The 17,417-nt window shown below is 39.4% G+C and overlaps 1 protein-coding gene across 1 annotated transcript in view; it reads left to right on the top strand.

Moving 5' to 3' along the window:
* LOC306887463 (peroxisomal acyl-coenzyme A oxidase 3-like) overlaps positions 1-13,807 on the top strand; it is a 33,971-nt gene extending 20,164 nt beyond the window's left edge. Inside the window, exons 15-18 of the mRNA XM_079445204.1 lie at positions 8,205-8,379; positions 9,756-9,823; positions 9,940-10,026; positions 13,003-13,807. Of these exons, the coding sequence (XP_079301330.1) occupies positions 8,205-8,379; positions 9,756-9,823; positions 9,940-10,026; positions 13,003-13,122 (450 nt within the window). The 3' untranslated portion in view covers positions 13,123-13,807. The remainder of the gene's footprint in view (positions 1-8,204; positions 8,380-9,755; positions 9,824-9,939; positions 10,027-13,002) is intronic.
* Positions 13,808-17,417: the final 3,610 nt, after the last annotated feature.

Here is a 17,417-nt window from a genome sequence, read left to right as displayed (position 1 = left end):
AGTATCTCACAGAAGTGAGTACACCCCTCACATTTTTTAAAATATTTTATTATATCTTTTCATGTGACAACACTGAAGAAATGACACTTTGCTACAATGTAAAGTAGTGAGTGTACAGCTTGTATAACAGTGTAAATGTGCTGTCCCCTCAAAATAACTCAACGCACAGCCATTAATGTCTAAACCGCTGGCCACAAAAGTGAGTACACCTCTTAAGTGAAAATGTCCAAATTGGGCCCAATTAGCCATTTTCTCTCCCCGGTGTCATGTGACTCGTTAGTGTTACAAGGTCTCAGGTGTGAATGGGGAGCAGGTGTGTTAAATTTGGTGTTAACGCTCTCGCTCTTTCGAATACTGGTCACTGGAAGTTCAACATGGCACCCCATGGAAAAGAACTCTCTGAGTATCTGAAAATAAGAATTGTTGCTCTACATAAAGATGGCGTAGGCTATAAGAAGATTGCCAAGACCCTGAAACTGAGCTGCAGCACGGTGGCCAAGACCATACAGCGGTTTAACAGGACAGGTTCCACTCAGAACAGGCCTCGCCATGGTCGACCAAAGAAGTTGAGTGCACATGCTCAGCATTATATCCAGAGGTTGTGTTTGGGAAATAGACATATGAGTGCTGCCAGCATTGCTGCAGAGGTTGAAAGGGTGGGGGGTTAGCCTGTCAGTGCTCAGACCATACGCCGCACACTGCATCAAATTGGACTGCATGGCTATAATCTCAGAAGGAAGCCTCTTCTATAGATGATGCACAAGAAAGCCCGCAAACAGTTTGCTGAAGACAAGCAGACTAAGGACATGGATTACTGGAACCATGTCCTGTGGTCTGATGAGACCAAGATAAACTTATTTGGTTCAGATGGTGTCAAGCGTGTGTGGCGGCAACCAGGTGAGGAGTACAAAGACAAGTGTGTCTTGCCTACAGTCAAGCATGGTGGTGGGAGTGTCATGGTCTGGGGAGCTACAGTTCATTGAGGGACCCATGAATGCCAACATGTACTGTGACATACTGAAGCAGAGACTGGGCCGCAGGGCAGTATTCCAACATGATAACGACCCCAAACACACCTCCAAGACGACCACTACCTTGCTAAAGATTTTCTATTGGGTTCAGGTCTGGAGACTGGCTAGGCCACTCCAGGACCTTGAAATGCTTCTTACAGAGCCACTCTTAGTTGCCCTTGCTGTTTGTTTGGGGTAATTGTCATGCTGGAAGACCCAGCCACGACCCATCTTCAATGCTCTTACTGAGGGAAGGAGGTTGTTGGCCAAAATCTCGCGATACATGGCCCCATCCATCCTCCCCTCAATACGGTGCAGTCGTCCTGTCCCCTTTGCAGAAAAGCACCCCCAAAGCATGATGTTTTCACCCCCATGCTTCACGGTTGGGCTGGTGTTCTTGGGATTGTACTCATCCTTCTTCTTCCTCCAAACACGGTGAGTGGAGATTATACCTAAAAGTTATATTTTGGTCTCATCTGACCACATGACCTTCTCCCATGCCTCCTGTGGATCATGCAGATGGTCTTTGGAAAACTTCAGACGGGCCTGGACATGTGCTGGCTTGAGCAGGGGGACCTTGCGCGCGCTGCAGGATTTTAATCCATGACGGTGTAGTGTGTTACTATTGGTAACCGTTGAGACTGTGGTCCCAGCTCTTTTCAGGTCATTGACCAGGTCCTCCCGTGTAGTTCTAGGCTGATCTCTCACCTTTCTCAGGATCATTGATACTCCACGAGGCAAGATCTTGCATGGAGCCCCAGTCCGAGGGATATTGACAGTTATATTGAATTTCTTCCATTTTCTAATAATTACTCCAACAGTTGTTGCCTTCTCACAAAGCTGTTTGCTTATTGTCCTGTAGCCCATCCCAGTCTTGTGCAGGTCTACAATTTTGTCCCTAGTGTCCTTAGACAGCTCTTTGGTCTTGCCCATAGTGGAGAGCTTGGAGTTTGATTGATTGTGTGTGAACAAGTGTATTTTATACAGGTAACAATTTCAAATAGGTGCAATTAATACAGGTAATAAGTGGAGGATAGGAGGGCTTCTTAAATACAAACTAACAGGTCTGTGAGAGCCAGAATTCTTGTTGGTTGGTAGGTGATCAAATACTTATTTCATGCAATAAAATGGAAATTAATTATTCAAAAATCATACAATGTGATTTTCGGGAGTTTTTTTATATTCTGTCTCTCACAGTTGAGGTGTACCTACGATGAAAATTACACATCTCTCCATTATTTGTAAGTGGTAAAACTTGAAAAATCGGCAGTGTATAAAATACTTATTTGCCCCACTGTATATGGCCCCGATCGTCGGCGGAGGCTGGACACCTAGATGAGCCCCGGGAACATATCCCCAGTCACCGTAGCCACCCGATCCGGTCCGTATCCAGCCCAGATGGTCACTGCAGTCGCCAGATCCAGTCCGTATCCAGATCAGATGGTGGATCAGCACCCAGAGACGACCTCTACAGCCCTGAACGTCAGCGGAGACCAGGACACCGAGATGAGCACTAGAGACAGATCCGCAGTGAGGACCCCGCCACTTAGACCGCCATCGGGAAAGACCGCTGGAACCAGTTGAGCCCTTACAATCTGACTTTGCTGCAGTTGGAATTGAACTGCTGGTTCATTTGGCCACAGGAGAACTGGCCCCCCGACTGAGCCTGGTTTCTCCCAAGGTTTTTTTCTCCATTCTGTCACCGGTGGAGTTTTGGTTCCTTGCCGCTGTCGCCTCTGGCTTGCTTAGTTGGGGACACTTCATGTCCAGCGATATCGTCGACCTGATTGCAAAGACACTATTTAAACTGAACTGAGCTGAACGTCAGCGGAGACCAGGACACCGAGATGAGCACTAGAGACAGATCCGCAGTGAGGACCCCGCCACTTAGACCGCCATCGGGAAAGACCGCTGGAACCAGTTGAGCCCTTACAATCTGACTTTGCTGCAGTTGGAATTGAACTGCTGGTTCATTTGGCCACAGGAGAACTGGCCCCCCGACTGAGCCTGGTTTCTCCCAAGGTTTTTTTCTCCATTCTGTCACCGGTGGAGTTTTGGTTCCTTGCCGCTGTCGCCTCTGGCTTGCTTAGTTGGGGACACTTCATGTCCAGCGATATCGTCGACCTGATTGCAAAGACACTATTTAAACTGAACTGAGCTGGATGATGACATCACTGAATTCAATAATGAAATGCCTTTAACTGAAAATCTTTTTTTTTTTTTATCTTTTAATTTTACATTATTGACATTATTTTCCTTTTTTGATATTGTGCAGTTGCTTTGACACAATTTACATTGTTAAAAGTGCTATATAAATAAAGGTGACTTGACTTGACTTGACTAACTTTACACATTTTTTTTCTCTCTCTCTTACCATTACCAAATATCACTCTATGTATAAACACCTGGCCTTCTGGCTGTTAATTCAATGTACACATTTCTGTTAATGTTTTTGACATCAAAACCACAGTGTTTATCCAATGTATATAGGCCAGTCATCTCATGTCAAAAGCTGGGCCAATTTACATGAATTCACACTAGACAACCTATGATAGACACGTGTGTTGTAAATGCTCAGTGCTTTAGTGTTGTCTTAAAGTCCTTAACTAAGGCTTATCTTAAAGAAAACAAAAAACTTTTGACTGAAAGTTATAGTTATGATGTATAAAGTATCCATTCAGGAATCATGTTTCACTATGTAGATGTGTTGTTATTCATGAGTAGGGCTGGCTATCGTTCAAAAATGTTCGATATCGATACCGATACCTTGAGTTCGATACCGGTTCCTGAACGATACTTTTTTTGATACCAATTTTATGAAAACCGTTTTAACAAGATTACATTATCTCAAAAAACTTTGGTTTTATTTTTTTCAGCTTGTTGTCATGTATACGGACTCAAAGACTCATCTCCTGAGCCACTGCACAAAATAACAAAATATAGCCAACACAATAAATCAGTACAAATAATTTTAATAAAGCTCAAATAGTTTTCAGTTTACACTAGTGCTTGCTCGTTTTAAAACCCATAGCTCAGACAGAATCATCATTTCTATTCATTTATTCTAGGTTGTTAAAGACTTCAAGAAATTTAAAATCTTTATCCACTTTCATAAGTGGATGTTTTATTTTCTTTCACAATATGTTTTATTGTTATTAAATTCTATGTTGTAGTATGTCTAATTATTTACTACTACTACTAACTACTACTTAGTTTATTCAAATTTATTCTTAAAACAGCCTTATGAAATGTTTTCTTTTTCCTCAGAAATTCTGTGTTCTGTATCTGGTTTTCAAATGAAGGCATAAAACATTAATTTCATTTTTCTTTTAAATTATTGAAAATAAAACTTTATTTATTTTGGCAAACAAAATTTGACTATTAAAATTAAAATATGGAAGAAATGTTGTGTGATCATTAATTAAAAAAATAAGAGTTTTAATAATTTTAATAGTAGCCTAGTAGTAGCAGTATGTACACTCTGCTGAACAATATTAATTTATTTCTGCCGCAGTGTCTTCCAAGTTAATCCGAACTTTTATTTTTGACGGGTTTCCGGGAATACCTTTACAGTTCTGTGTGTATGAATGAATGAATGAATGAATGATGCATTTATATAGCGCATTTTTATTGTGTATTGCCGTACACCCAAAGCGCTTTACAATCATGTGGAGGGGGTCTCTCCTCAACCACCACCAGTGTGCAGCATCCACTTGGATGATGCGACGGCAGCCACAGGACAACGGCGCCAGTGCGCTCACCACACACCAGCTACAGGTGGAGAGGAGAGTGTGATAGAGCCAATCAAGTGGATGGGGATTACTAGGAGGCCATGATTGATAAGGGCCAGTGGAGGGAATTTGGCCAGGACACCGGGGTTACACCCCTACTCTTTACGAGAAGTGCCATGGGATTTTTAGTGACCACAGAGAGTCAGGACCTCGGTTTAACGTCTCATCCGAAAGACGGTGCTTTTTACAGTATAGTGTCCCCGTCACTATACCGGGGTGTTAGGACCCACACAGACCACAGGGTGAGCACCCCCTGCTGGCCTCACTAACACCTCTTCCAACAGCAACCTAGTTTTCCCAGGAGGTCTCCCATCCAGGTACTGACCAGGCTCAACCCTGCTTAGCTTCAGTGGGCAACCGGTCTTGGGCTGCAGGGTGATATGGCTGTGGGTAATATGATGGTGTATATGATATGATGCAAGTTTTACTCAAATCAAATGGTAAAATGCTCATTAAGTGACTCTCAGAGCATTTAGTGAGACGGCAGACGCTGAAATGTCACGCGAGCTTCAGTCTGTGTCAAGTAAGCGAAACTGCGCGATATAGAGAGCAGACTGCTCCGTACGCTTTTGAATCGCTCTCGCGGATGTCAAACACTGATCAATCAGCACCGCGTCACTTCTAGTCAAACACACCAAGTGCTGCAGGCTTATTGGCTCACTGACGTTAATGAGATTAACCCCTTAGGTATCGAAATTTGGTACCGAACTACAAGACGTTTTTCGATACTCGGTGGTAACGTAGACTAACCATGTTCCGTACAAAACGATGTTCCGTACAGATGCCGTTTTAGCGCCGATCGCTGAATAAATACTTCCAGGTCGTACATAAACTATATATCTGTGTAATCGTCATTTTTCCATCTTTCACCTCCAATCAAGACAGAGACCCACCCGCGGTTTGTTTCAGTGAGATTTGAGTAAGTTTGCTAGGTGCGCCCACTGCGCTTGAAAATGGACGGTGGGCAAGTTACACTTCAAGACTGCAGCGTAGGAGGGGGAGACAACTAGAGCAGCGAAAATTTACATTTCTGTTTAATTCATGTTTCTCACAGTACTACAGTCTGTACGAAATGAATATCATGTTATCACAAATGGTTAAATATGTTCCCTTTTATTGAATAAATGTTTTGAAATTTAAATTTTTAAACGTCGATAGCGGATGATGACCACTTAGCGCCACTCTCACCTGAGACAGGTCTCACCTGTTTGCCCTTCATTCTGCGTGCAGTGATGATGTTTATATTCATAAAGGGTCAATTAAGTTAACATTATATGATTTGAATTTTAACATTTTAAGTTTTTAACAAATTAAACATGAAATATAACTCAATTGATTGTGTTATTTCAAAGCCAACTTTTTCATTAAAAAAAGGGACGTTACGTTGTCTGTGCACATAAAAACACATTACACACACACACACACAATGTAGACCTAAATAGTGCACACAATTTTTAGTAATAGTATTTTTAATCAGTTTAGTGTCAAATGTAAATAGTAGTAAACACGCATCTTGATCATTATGTTTAGAAGTTTTCACATTGGTTAATCTTTTTTTTATTTTAAAATCAGTGCAAATTGTTTGCCCTTCTTGTCTCTTCAGAGATATGGAAATGTTATTCACTAACGTTTCACATGGTTGATGCTTAACTCACATGCCATAATTAATATCATGACACAATCATGCCTAACTCGCATGGTCCTTTATTAAAGCAGCAATTAACTTACATTTTTAAAGAAATAAAAAGGTACTCATCTTTTTTTATGAATTTTAATGATGTTTTTATCATTTAAAATAAATGAACAGCTCACAGTTGAGCAGTTAAATGTCCATTTTCGGCGATGAAATCAAGTTATGCGCGCTGTACGGAACATCATTATAGGCCTGTACGGAACACCGTTAAGCCTTACCATTTTCCGTACACTGGCGGAGGTGGTACTTTTCCCCACTTTTCTCAAAAACTATTGGTTCTAAAGACATCAATCAAAGTGTGGACTGTATAAAGGGTATTCCCCCAGAGAAGGATCATACAAACATGCTTGTCTGTCTCTCGACAACGTCGGAATGGTCGCTGTTGTGCGGCGAATAGCGAAAAGTGTACGGAACATGGTTAGTCTACTACGTTATCGAGGCAATTCGGTCGGTGCCTAAAAAGTATCAAACTCGATACCCAGCCCTATTCATGAATGCATGGAATGCTGTTTTTGTTAATATTTTAGTATCAGGCTGAATTGTGGGGATAGTGCACCCTAGGTTTCCCAGTAATACCTTCTGTACAGTGTTGTTCCATTTATGACTTATATCTAATATAAAACAGACCTCAGGTTGCTCAGACATGCCTTAAACATTGACCAGACACTTGGCTCAGACATATCCCTTACTTAATATATATTCCACTGAGCTACAAATCTACATCACACTGGGCATTTCAAAGGGCTGCTGTCTGGCCTCCACATCTTGAAGGATTTAAAGCCTTTTTGCCATATCAGATTCATTTAGACCCGTATATGTGCTCCGTAGGGTCAGAATCACATGCAGGAAGTGTGAAAGCTACTCGCATCACGTTTCAAATTATATGAAAGTGTCACGTTTAGACCAAATCTGACCTCAGCACAGTAATGAAACACAGCAGTTGCACCACATGCACACCCAGAAAATTATTTGGACACTTATACATGTACCATTTCAAAATAAAGTTTTTAAATTACTTTTATTTTTAAAAAGTGTTCATTCCTTTAAAACAAATTCCTTTTGGCTTGGTATTGACATATGACATATTTTTTTAGAAATGGCTGAAAGGTTTGAGGTCACTGTGGGTGTGTTGTGTGTGTTTTATGAGCGTTTAGTCCAGCCAAAAACAAGCAGTCAGTTAAAGGTCATATGATATAATGAGTAGAGCTTGGACACGTCCAGTGAGCGTCTCCACCTTGAAACGTGAGAGTGAGTTGAACTAGAGCACATTGGTGACATGAACTAGAATAGAGAATGTGATCGAGCAGGTTACGGTATGTGGCTGATTAAATTATCTTAAAACCTTCAGTGAGGACAAGAGAGAAATTAATAAAACAGACCTTCTTTACACATAATACTGACCCAGCAACCACCAAACACAGAGAACTACTGTCTAGCAACCAGACACAAACACAAGCACATTGCTAAGCTTTTTCGTTTAACCCCCACCCCCCTCTATAAACATCCCAATTAGTGTCTCGTCTGCGTGTCATGACTGTCATTGTGCTGTCATGACCTGGCTTGTGATTATGTGGGTCAAACTGTCTTCATTTGCTCCTTGACTCCATAAACAGTCTCGGTAGATATATACTGTATATGCTTGAATTTGTGTCCTTGGATTCACTTTTCCTGTAACTTTTTCTCTCTCTCGCTCTCTCTCTCTCTCTGTAGGTGTATTATTGTCGCTCATTGGCTGTTGCTTATATTGAGCACACAGTGCTGCAGCGTTTCCATGATCTGATTCAGGATGAACAGACTCCAGCTGCTCTCAGATCAGTGCTGGGGCATCTCTGTGCTCTCTATGGCCTGTGGACCCTCACCAACCACATGGCCATCCTGTATCAAGGTAAACCACTGTTCTCTGCAATGGTTTCTTTGTTTTTCCTTTCATGTCTGTTGCTGCTGGCCGTGTGACACAAATGACGTGTCAAGGATATAACACACTACACAACTTTTGCTAGATTTTTGCCCTTATTTAGTCTGGACAGTTTGACACAGGTTGCCAAAAGTCAGAGCCAGTCTGCCGATTTGGGTTGACACAGATTTCATAGAAAATCGCATAGTGTACGATGTGCACAGACTCTGATTGTTTAGCTTCAGACTGTGATTAAATCTAGTCGGAGGATATCAAACATTTGAAATTTAGAACACATATTGTTTTCACTTTTGTCACACGTCCCCTTCTGTCCAAATGACTTGAAAATCTGATAGTGTGTTTAGTGTATGATGTCCAGTTTTTTCTCTGTACATATTTTCAAAGTCTGCAAGTGCATAATGCCTAGTGTTTTCAAAACTGTTCCAATTGTAAGCATCACATACACTAGCCTTTACATTTACTACATTGATAATAGTTGTTAATAATAAGAAATGTTTGTTGAGCAGCAAATCTGCATATTATAAGGATTTCAAAAGGATCATGTGACACTGAGGACTGGAGTAATGACTGCTGGAAATGTATTCACAGAAATAAATTACATTTTAAAATATATTCAAATAGAAACCAGTTCTTTTAAAATGAAATGTTTTTTCACAATATTACTGTTTTAACTATTTTTAACAAATAAATGTAGCCTTGGTGAGCATAAAATAGTCTTTTTAAAACATTAAAAAAGGTTAAAAGGTCCCATTGTTTAATATTATTTCAATAACTAAAATTAGCAATGAAAAATACATTTGATACATTACTTATTCCTTATTACATTAGGTAATAAAAACACAACTGTTAGCTCATGTTAGCTCAACTCCATTAAAAATAACTTTTGATTTAACATTAACATTATCTAAGAATGCTTTAGAAGTATTTTTTTATTGTTAGTTCAAGTTGACTAATGTTGGTAACTAATGTTAACGAATGGAACCTTATTATAAATTGTTACTAAAAATCACTTACACTTTGATAGTTCACTTAGACATTCTGCTATAAGTAACCTTGCAACTACGTCAACTAACTTTCATTAGAGTATTAGTAGACTGTAAAGAAATAGGGTTAGTAGAATCAGTTGATGTGTTTGCAGAGTTACTCTCAGTCAGTAGAATGCCTGTTGGGTGACCATCAAAATAAAGTGTTAACCGATATTAAGCAGAGAGTCTATGGCAGGTAGTTGACATGGAGTTGCAAAGTTACCTAAAGTGGACTGTCGAAAATAAAGTGTTACAAAAATATCTGATCGACCCCAAACATTTGAACATTTGAGTTTCATTATGGTCTGTTTGTGTTTTTAGGAGGTTATTTTTCTGGTCGACAGCCAGTTGACTTCATCCACACAGCCATTCTCACTCTGTGTGGGCAGGTTAGTGTTGTTTTAGCTGCAGTTCAGTTAAAGACACCCTCACTTATAAGTGCATGATGATGCAAACATCAGGAAGGCTTCAACATAGCAGGTGCCCTCTCATTTTGTCTGTCTAGCTGAAGGATGATGCTGTGGCGCTGGTTGATGTGATTGCTCCTCCTGACTTCATCCTGAACTCACCCATTGGCAAAGCAGATGGTGAGGTAAGAGAACGCATACACAGGCACACATGTGCACATGAGAAAGAGGACTCGTCAGTCCTCTACTGTGACTGTGGAATCACTTATTGTAGACAAATGTCTCTGAAAGCTGCAGAAGTGATCATCTAATTTACAGTGACTCCAAAAAAGTATTTTCTTACTTGTTTTTTCAGTGACTTTTAATCAACTGGTCTCAAGGTGATTTTTAGTGGATGATCTGTATGAAGTCAGATCCTTTGAGTTCACATAAGCGTGAACTCAACAAAATACATAATTATACTGTGGACGTATAAAAAGGTGGACGTATAGATTTGGACATATAAAACGTTGTTTTCTAAACAGAATTATTTTTTCTGCTAGTCTATTAAAAGTGCTGGCTTTTGAGACTGACAGCTAGTGATGATGCAATATTTACTGGAAAATATTACAGCTTAATGAGTCACATAAGGGGGGTAAAGTGAACATCAGCTAATAAAATCAACAGTTATTAGAACTTTGGGTGGATTTATTTCCTCATTTCACAAAACAGCAAGAAAAAAACAGACAAGTTAATTAAAACAAACTAATTCCCAGCAATTGGAAAATCTGGAGGGTTTTTCCATTGTACTGCGCTTAAAGGCCTTTCCACACTGAGCGCGAAAAAGAATTTCAGACGCGATGTCGCGCTGGAATAAAACAACAGTTTCCTATGGATGTTTCCACACAGACCGCGAACATTCGCGCACCGAAAATGCGACTGTTTTTTTTTTTCGTCCAGTCCGACAAATCTTTTCAGTTTCGCAAAGTGAAAACACGGGCCGTCCAATCAGATTTGAGCTAGGACCACGTGACCGGAGCAGCTGCTGTTGCACAAAAGGGTGAGAATGGTAGCGCTGTTTCGAAAACCAGTGTAAACCAACAACGAAGAAGGGTATCCCGGATAAGAGAGTGGATGCTGAGTTCTTGTTATCGTTGGTATTTGAGAACAGATTTATTCTCGCATGTTCTTCATACAGAATAACATTTCTAATAATTCTCCACTGAATCATGTGATCTGTAGAGCACCGTCACACGCGTGAGTGTTATGAGTCAGAGCGCTCAGTGTGGAAAGGCCTTAAGGGTGTTTTAAATCATGATTCAGAAACATGATTCTGACCAGACATTATGGGTACTGACTCATTCCACCAGTCATATTTTCTCAGCACTTGTTTGTCAGGGCATACATTTCTGAGTTTAAGAAAAAACTGAGCTTTGTTGAAACATTAGACAGACCAGAGCAGTCTCACACACACACACCCCACTGACACAGAGACCTTTATACTGATTCCCCTGCTGAGTGAGATACTTCATATTTACAGTTGGGGAGATGTTTACTGGAAATGAACTCTTCTTTGGCCTTGAGTTCATTTTCTGACTCATGATCTGAGGTTCTGATAAAAGGCAAGACTTATTTATTAAAGCCGTCCACATGTTTGTTTTTTACTGTTACAGGTTTTCTGTGGGTCTTAAAGTTCTGACTTCTCCCTTCCACAAATTAAGGCCTCAAAAAGTCTTAAATCAGAGCAGAAATTCATGAAGTCATGACATTAAATGTTGCATGCATGCATTAATGCCTTCCTCTGTATTTTTGTTTTTCAATACAAATATCTAAACATCCTTAAATCAAGATGCATTTACTTGAGATGCTGATTTAAGGATGCTTAGATGTTTGTATTAGAAAACAAGACAAAAAAACTGTAGAAGAACAGCTCTTCAGTGTAATTGGGAGTATGATAAAAACGTTATTTCCATAATGGGAGCGAAGGCATTCATAATTATTTTTGGTAAAATAAATTTAAAAGTAATTGAGATCAGTTGGAAGTTATGTTTTCAAACTTTGAAGTGTAGCTATTCTATGTAGAGCACTTTGAGTTCCCAGAAAAAGCGCTATATAAATGGAACAAATTAATTAATTATTATTAGCTAATACAACTCATTGTGTGTTCTCTAGACATTTACATTAAAGGTGCTATAGAATGCATTGATACAGTATTTTAAATTGTTAATAATAGGTATGTGGATTTGGTAAGGGCAAAAAATCTCCAGAAACGATTTTACATGTCCATTTACAACCCTAGGATTTCTCCCTAGAATGAAACGGTCTGTTATTGGCTTATTTGACAGAGTAATGAATAACAATGAGCTCTGCTCTGATTGGCTGTTTCACAGTGCGGCTCATTTCAGTAGCTCACTGCAAGAAGGAAACACAGGGAAAATATATATTTAAATACTTTCTCTCGCAGTTATATCGTCGGGTAATTATACAGTATATATATAAATGCGGGCATCAGGGAGCCGCTATTAATACGCGAGGCATTGAAACTGCTTTTGAACGATCGGTCGATCGCGTATAATTTCGCTTTTGAGATTCGCGATCGCACGCACTCTGTTTATACTATGGAGCGGCAGTACTTACCACACATTTTACAAGATCAGATGCTTGTCAGTGGTGCTCAGGATCTCAAAATCATTCGCCATCATCCTCAGTCATCTCTTTTTACTCTGTTTATGTGGTAAATGAAATCGTATGTACTGTAATGTAACAGGCTACTGCTAGCAAGGAGCGAACCATGTCCCTTTAGTGGCTCGCGTTATTTTATTAGAACGCGTTATTTGCTTTCCGTGCCTTTCTGAATACAGACACCAACCCATCCCTGCACTACACATCCCCTGAACAGCCTGGAACATAACATTTATTTCCATGATCTGCCATGTTCGCTGTTGGTGTTATGTTCTGATTCGCCTGTTTTTCAGTGGTCTTTTTTTATTCGCGAGGCTTACATAAGAAGGAGGAAACTATGATTCATCAAACCTGCAGAAATCCTGGTTTTAGTAGAATTGTAGAGGTGTTACTGATAGTAAGGCACATGGCCTGACCTTATATTGGTCCAGCAGTACAAGTGTTTTTTTCTAATTAAGGACTTTGTGATTCAGTATCTCTCTATTTCACATGTGTTTCAGCTCTACAAAAACCTGTGGTCTACAGTCATGCAGGGTAAGAACGTCCTGGAACGGCCATCTTGGTGGGCCGAGTTTTGTTCTGACAAACCTGCGGTTGGATCTCTCCGAGCCAAACTGTAACTCTTCACGCAGGAAAACCGTTAGAGAAACAGGATCATTGCAAACATTCATATGTTTATCCTGAAAGCAAATAAGTTTTATAATGATATTATAATACAGTCATATGGTTGTCATTGATATATTGAGTTTATTGAAAGATAGTAACAGTTTATGGAATATGCCAGGGAGGATAGAAAAGTCCAAGAAGAATCTCAACCATGTTGATCTTGGTGTAAAATTATAAACTGATTCACTAAAACTTACTAATATTAGCAGAAAGCAATATTTGGGATGTACTGTAAACAATAACAAGAGCTCTTATTATAGCACTTCCTAATTGATTGTGCCATGATAAACTCATTTGTTTGGTTTGACTGATAAATGTTGCTGTATTGAAAGCTTGAGTCATATATCATCAGATCTATTGTTTGAATCCACAAACAACTAAATAATTTCAAAACCCTTAACAATAGCAGTGTTCAGATGCTAACTAATTGTACAAATAATGCACGTTTATAACTGCTTTCATATAGATCTACTTTGGAGTGAACGTATGATTGGTTATTTTATATAATGTTAGTTTGATTATGGAATGTTGAATGATTTTGAGCACAAACGCTTGTAAGTTTAATGCATGATATTTAATATGTAAGAATAATTATAATCTTGACTTTTTATCAAAATAAATATTTTTAAATACTTTGTACTGAATTCTTTTCATTTAGACATGAATCCAGTGCAATTGTATGTTATATGATACATTAACCCATGTTGAACAGTCTTAGACACCTTGAATATCAGACTATAAACTGCATTAAACTATGGAAACTCGGTTAATAACTGAGATGGCTGATTCAGAGATGATTTCCCCCATTTAAAGATGGCTGTGCCGTGCATCAGATTCAGTACACTCAAAACAGGTGTTATTGTCATTTCATGCTTTTGGGACATGTTGGACATGGTGTAAGCAGGTCCAGGTGGGAATTCTTAACTGTGTCTACGCTGAATGCATGTGACCTGATGCAATGCAGCCAAACTATAAGAGCCCATTTGAAATAAAGAAGCCACAGCAGCAGCGTAGCAGATCTATTCCGCCAAGACCAAATACATTAACATTGTCATGTACATTACCATGCCAATCCCATGACAGAAATACATTTATTCAGGCAGGAATAAGGATGCATTGAATTGATCAAATGGTTTTAAATATATGCTGTTATTTTGAACACAGGGATAAATATATTTCAGTTGCCCCTCTCTTTTTCAGCACTTGTTGCTCTGTTGCTCTTCCTATGTGCCATTCTTTGAGTCCCTATACTTGTGATTGGCTGAGAGAATGTGTGTCTGCATTCCACACACTCACGTGAGGTCTCTGCCGACAGCCCTGGACAACAGTGTGCACATCAGTGTCAAGTCTGTGTTTGTGTTTCTGCAAGAGCACGTCTCATTGAATTGACATTCTTACACACATGAGCAAATCTAACGGCTTGTGGCTTTTTTGGGACGCTCCATTAGTTTGTTTTTATTGATGTGGTCTGGTTTAGAGACCAAAGCAGGAAATTGTAGACTTCACAGCTGATGAACTTGAATGAAACCATCTGAAATGTGAATTACTGTCAAACATTGATGAGTGTGTTTGTATAAAATGTTTAAAATTTTACAATCAGCTACTATTTTACTTACTAAAAAGTATTGGGATTTTACCATGATATATCACAGTAATACCATGATACTTTTTGAAGTAGCCTACCTTATACAAATACCATGTGATATGGTACATATAAACTGTAGCATTACTTCCTGATACAGTGGTACTACCACAGTACGTTGTAGTGGCTTAAAGGTGATTCTCCCTTATAGAAAAGGTCTCAAACCAACATGTTTAGAAGTGAATTTTGTGTGAAACCAATGGCTACATTTAAGGAACTGTAATTAGCGATTAGCTGCATAGATGATTATTATTATTATTACAGAACACACCCAGTGTAACACATCTTTGTTTAATTAATTTATTGTTTTTATCCCAAGTCTTTATTTACCCAGCTTGTAGAAGCAAGATCCATTCTGAGTTGAACCACTTGGGTGTGTTGGCATAGCACTTCGCCACAACAGCCTGCTAATATGTTAATCTAAACAGAGCCAGTCATCTGTCGACCCAATGTCTCTATTTATCTGAACTCTTGAAAGATTCAATTCTGATTTATACCATGGTCACTCACATGTGGTTTGGCCTAAATCCAGTACTTAAGCACAATATAACATTTATTACTTGAAATGTTATATACTGTATGTTTGTGGTTTTATTAGCATGTTTTAAAAGTATGGGAAGAGAAATCTGAAAATGTGTTACACATTTGAGGAAAATAATGTTTAAGGGGTTATGACATAGATTTTTAATTATTATTATTTTAATACCTATGTTCTTTATTATTTTCTGGCCAAAAAAAAGTCATATATTTGCAAAAAATAATATTTTTAACACTTATCCTGGCCCTCTGTCTGAAAGGATCAGTTTACAGTCCATCTGAGGTTTGTGCAGATGAAAGATGCTGCTTAAACTGTACTCATCAAAATCAGTGTGTGTTTACTCTCCCATTTGTCCTGTGGTCAGGAGTAGCTCTAGTGCATGAAATACGTTAGATACTGCATCCAGTGTATTGATCATAATGGGTTTTGTTTGCTTTTGATGCGGTGTGACACTCACGTATGGTGTAGAGAATAATACAGAGCTGCAGGCTCAAATGTCACATTTTCAGACCAGCAGTTTTAAACTAGAACTTAATCAGAATCAGAATGAGCTTTATTGCCAGGTATGTTTGCACATACGAGGAATTTGTTTTCGTGACAGGAAGCTTCCAAAGTGCAACAGAATGATAGCAACAGGACAGGACAGAGATAATAAAAGAATAAAAATAGAACAAGTAAATAAGGAATAACAATATACAAATTGACAATTGTATGTACAGGTATATTACAATAGACAGTTTTGTATGTACAGTATATTATGTGCAAATTTGAAATGCAGAATAAGTATGTTTGTTAGATAAATAAGTGTATAAATCGTGTTGTGTGTTCCACAATTATTGTCAAGTGTTCATGAGATGGATTGCCTGAGGGAAGAAACTGTTCCTGTGTCTGGTCGTTCTGGTGCTCAGAGCTCTGTAGCGTCGACCATACGGTAACAGTTTAAAGAGGGAGTGTGCTGGATGTGAGGGGTCCAGAGTGATTTTGTCAGCCCTTTTGCTCACTCTGGATAAGTACAGTTTTTGGAGAGTGGGGAGCATTGTACCAATGATTCACTCAGCAGTCCAGACTATCCAACATAGTCTTCTGAGGTCATTGTGGCTGAGCTGAACCAGACAGTTAATGAAGTGCAGAGGATGGATTCAATGATGGCGGAGTAGAACAGTTTCAGCAGCTCCTGCGAAGGAAGTACAACCTCTGCTGAGCCTTTTTAACAATGGATTCAATGTGAATGTCCCACTTTAGGTCCAGGTTCCAGTGGTGCCCAGGAACCTGAATGACTCCACTGCAGTCACAGTGCTGTTCATGATGGTGAGTGGGGGGAGTGCAGGGGGGTTCCTCCAGAAGTCCATGGTCATCTCCACTGTTTTCAGTATGTTGAGCTCCAGGTGGTTAAGACTGCACCAAACAGCCAGCCTTTTAACCCTCTGGGGTCTAAGGGTGTTTTGGGGCCTGGAGAAGTTTTGACATGCCCTGACATTTGTGCTTTTTTCAGTTGATTATAGACATATAACACTGTAAACAGCACAAACTGGGCTACAATAATATGTTAACAGCTTTTATGTACATGATTGTGTTTTTGAAAAAACAACGTTTATGCGTGGTTAGTGAAAAACTAAAATAGAGTTTTTGCTTCAAAATGATGTGAAAATCATCTTTACATATTTACTCGCTCACAGAAAACAATACCTTGATTTAAATTTTGCAAGACACTTTGAGTAGAAAGGGTCTATGCAAGAGGGCGTGAACTATCATTAATGCTGTGATTAACACCTGAGAAGACAAAGGCCCTCATAATGAGCCATTCAGGAAGGTATGTGGCTGAGACGGAAGAGTTACAAGAATGTGAGTGACACGAAGTTTGGTCGAAGTTTGAAGCGAGTGCAGTCGGAGCTGGACTTTGTAGCAAACTTACATTAGAACACGAAACTCCACGGAAAGAAAAGAAACTAAAGTAAAAGAATAAAAATAAAAGGATGTGACGAGACTAAGTGGTTTTCCGTCTCATTATGGCACGTGGGCCAGAGCACGCTCAAAGAGCAGCACGCGGTGGCAAAAGAGAAGAGAGAGAG

This window comes from Barbus barbus, assembly GCF_936440315.1.
Source record: "Barbus barbus genome assembly, chromosome: 1".
Taxonomy (NCBI): Eukaryota; Metazoa; Chordata; class Actinopteri; order Cypriniformes; family Cyprinidae; genus Barbus; species Barbus barbus.
This window is presented reverse-complemented; position numbering and strand designations above follow the sequence as displayed.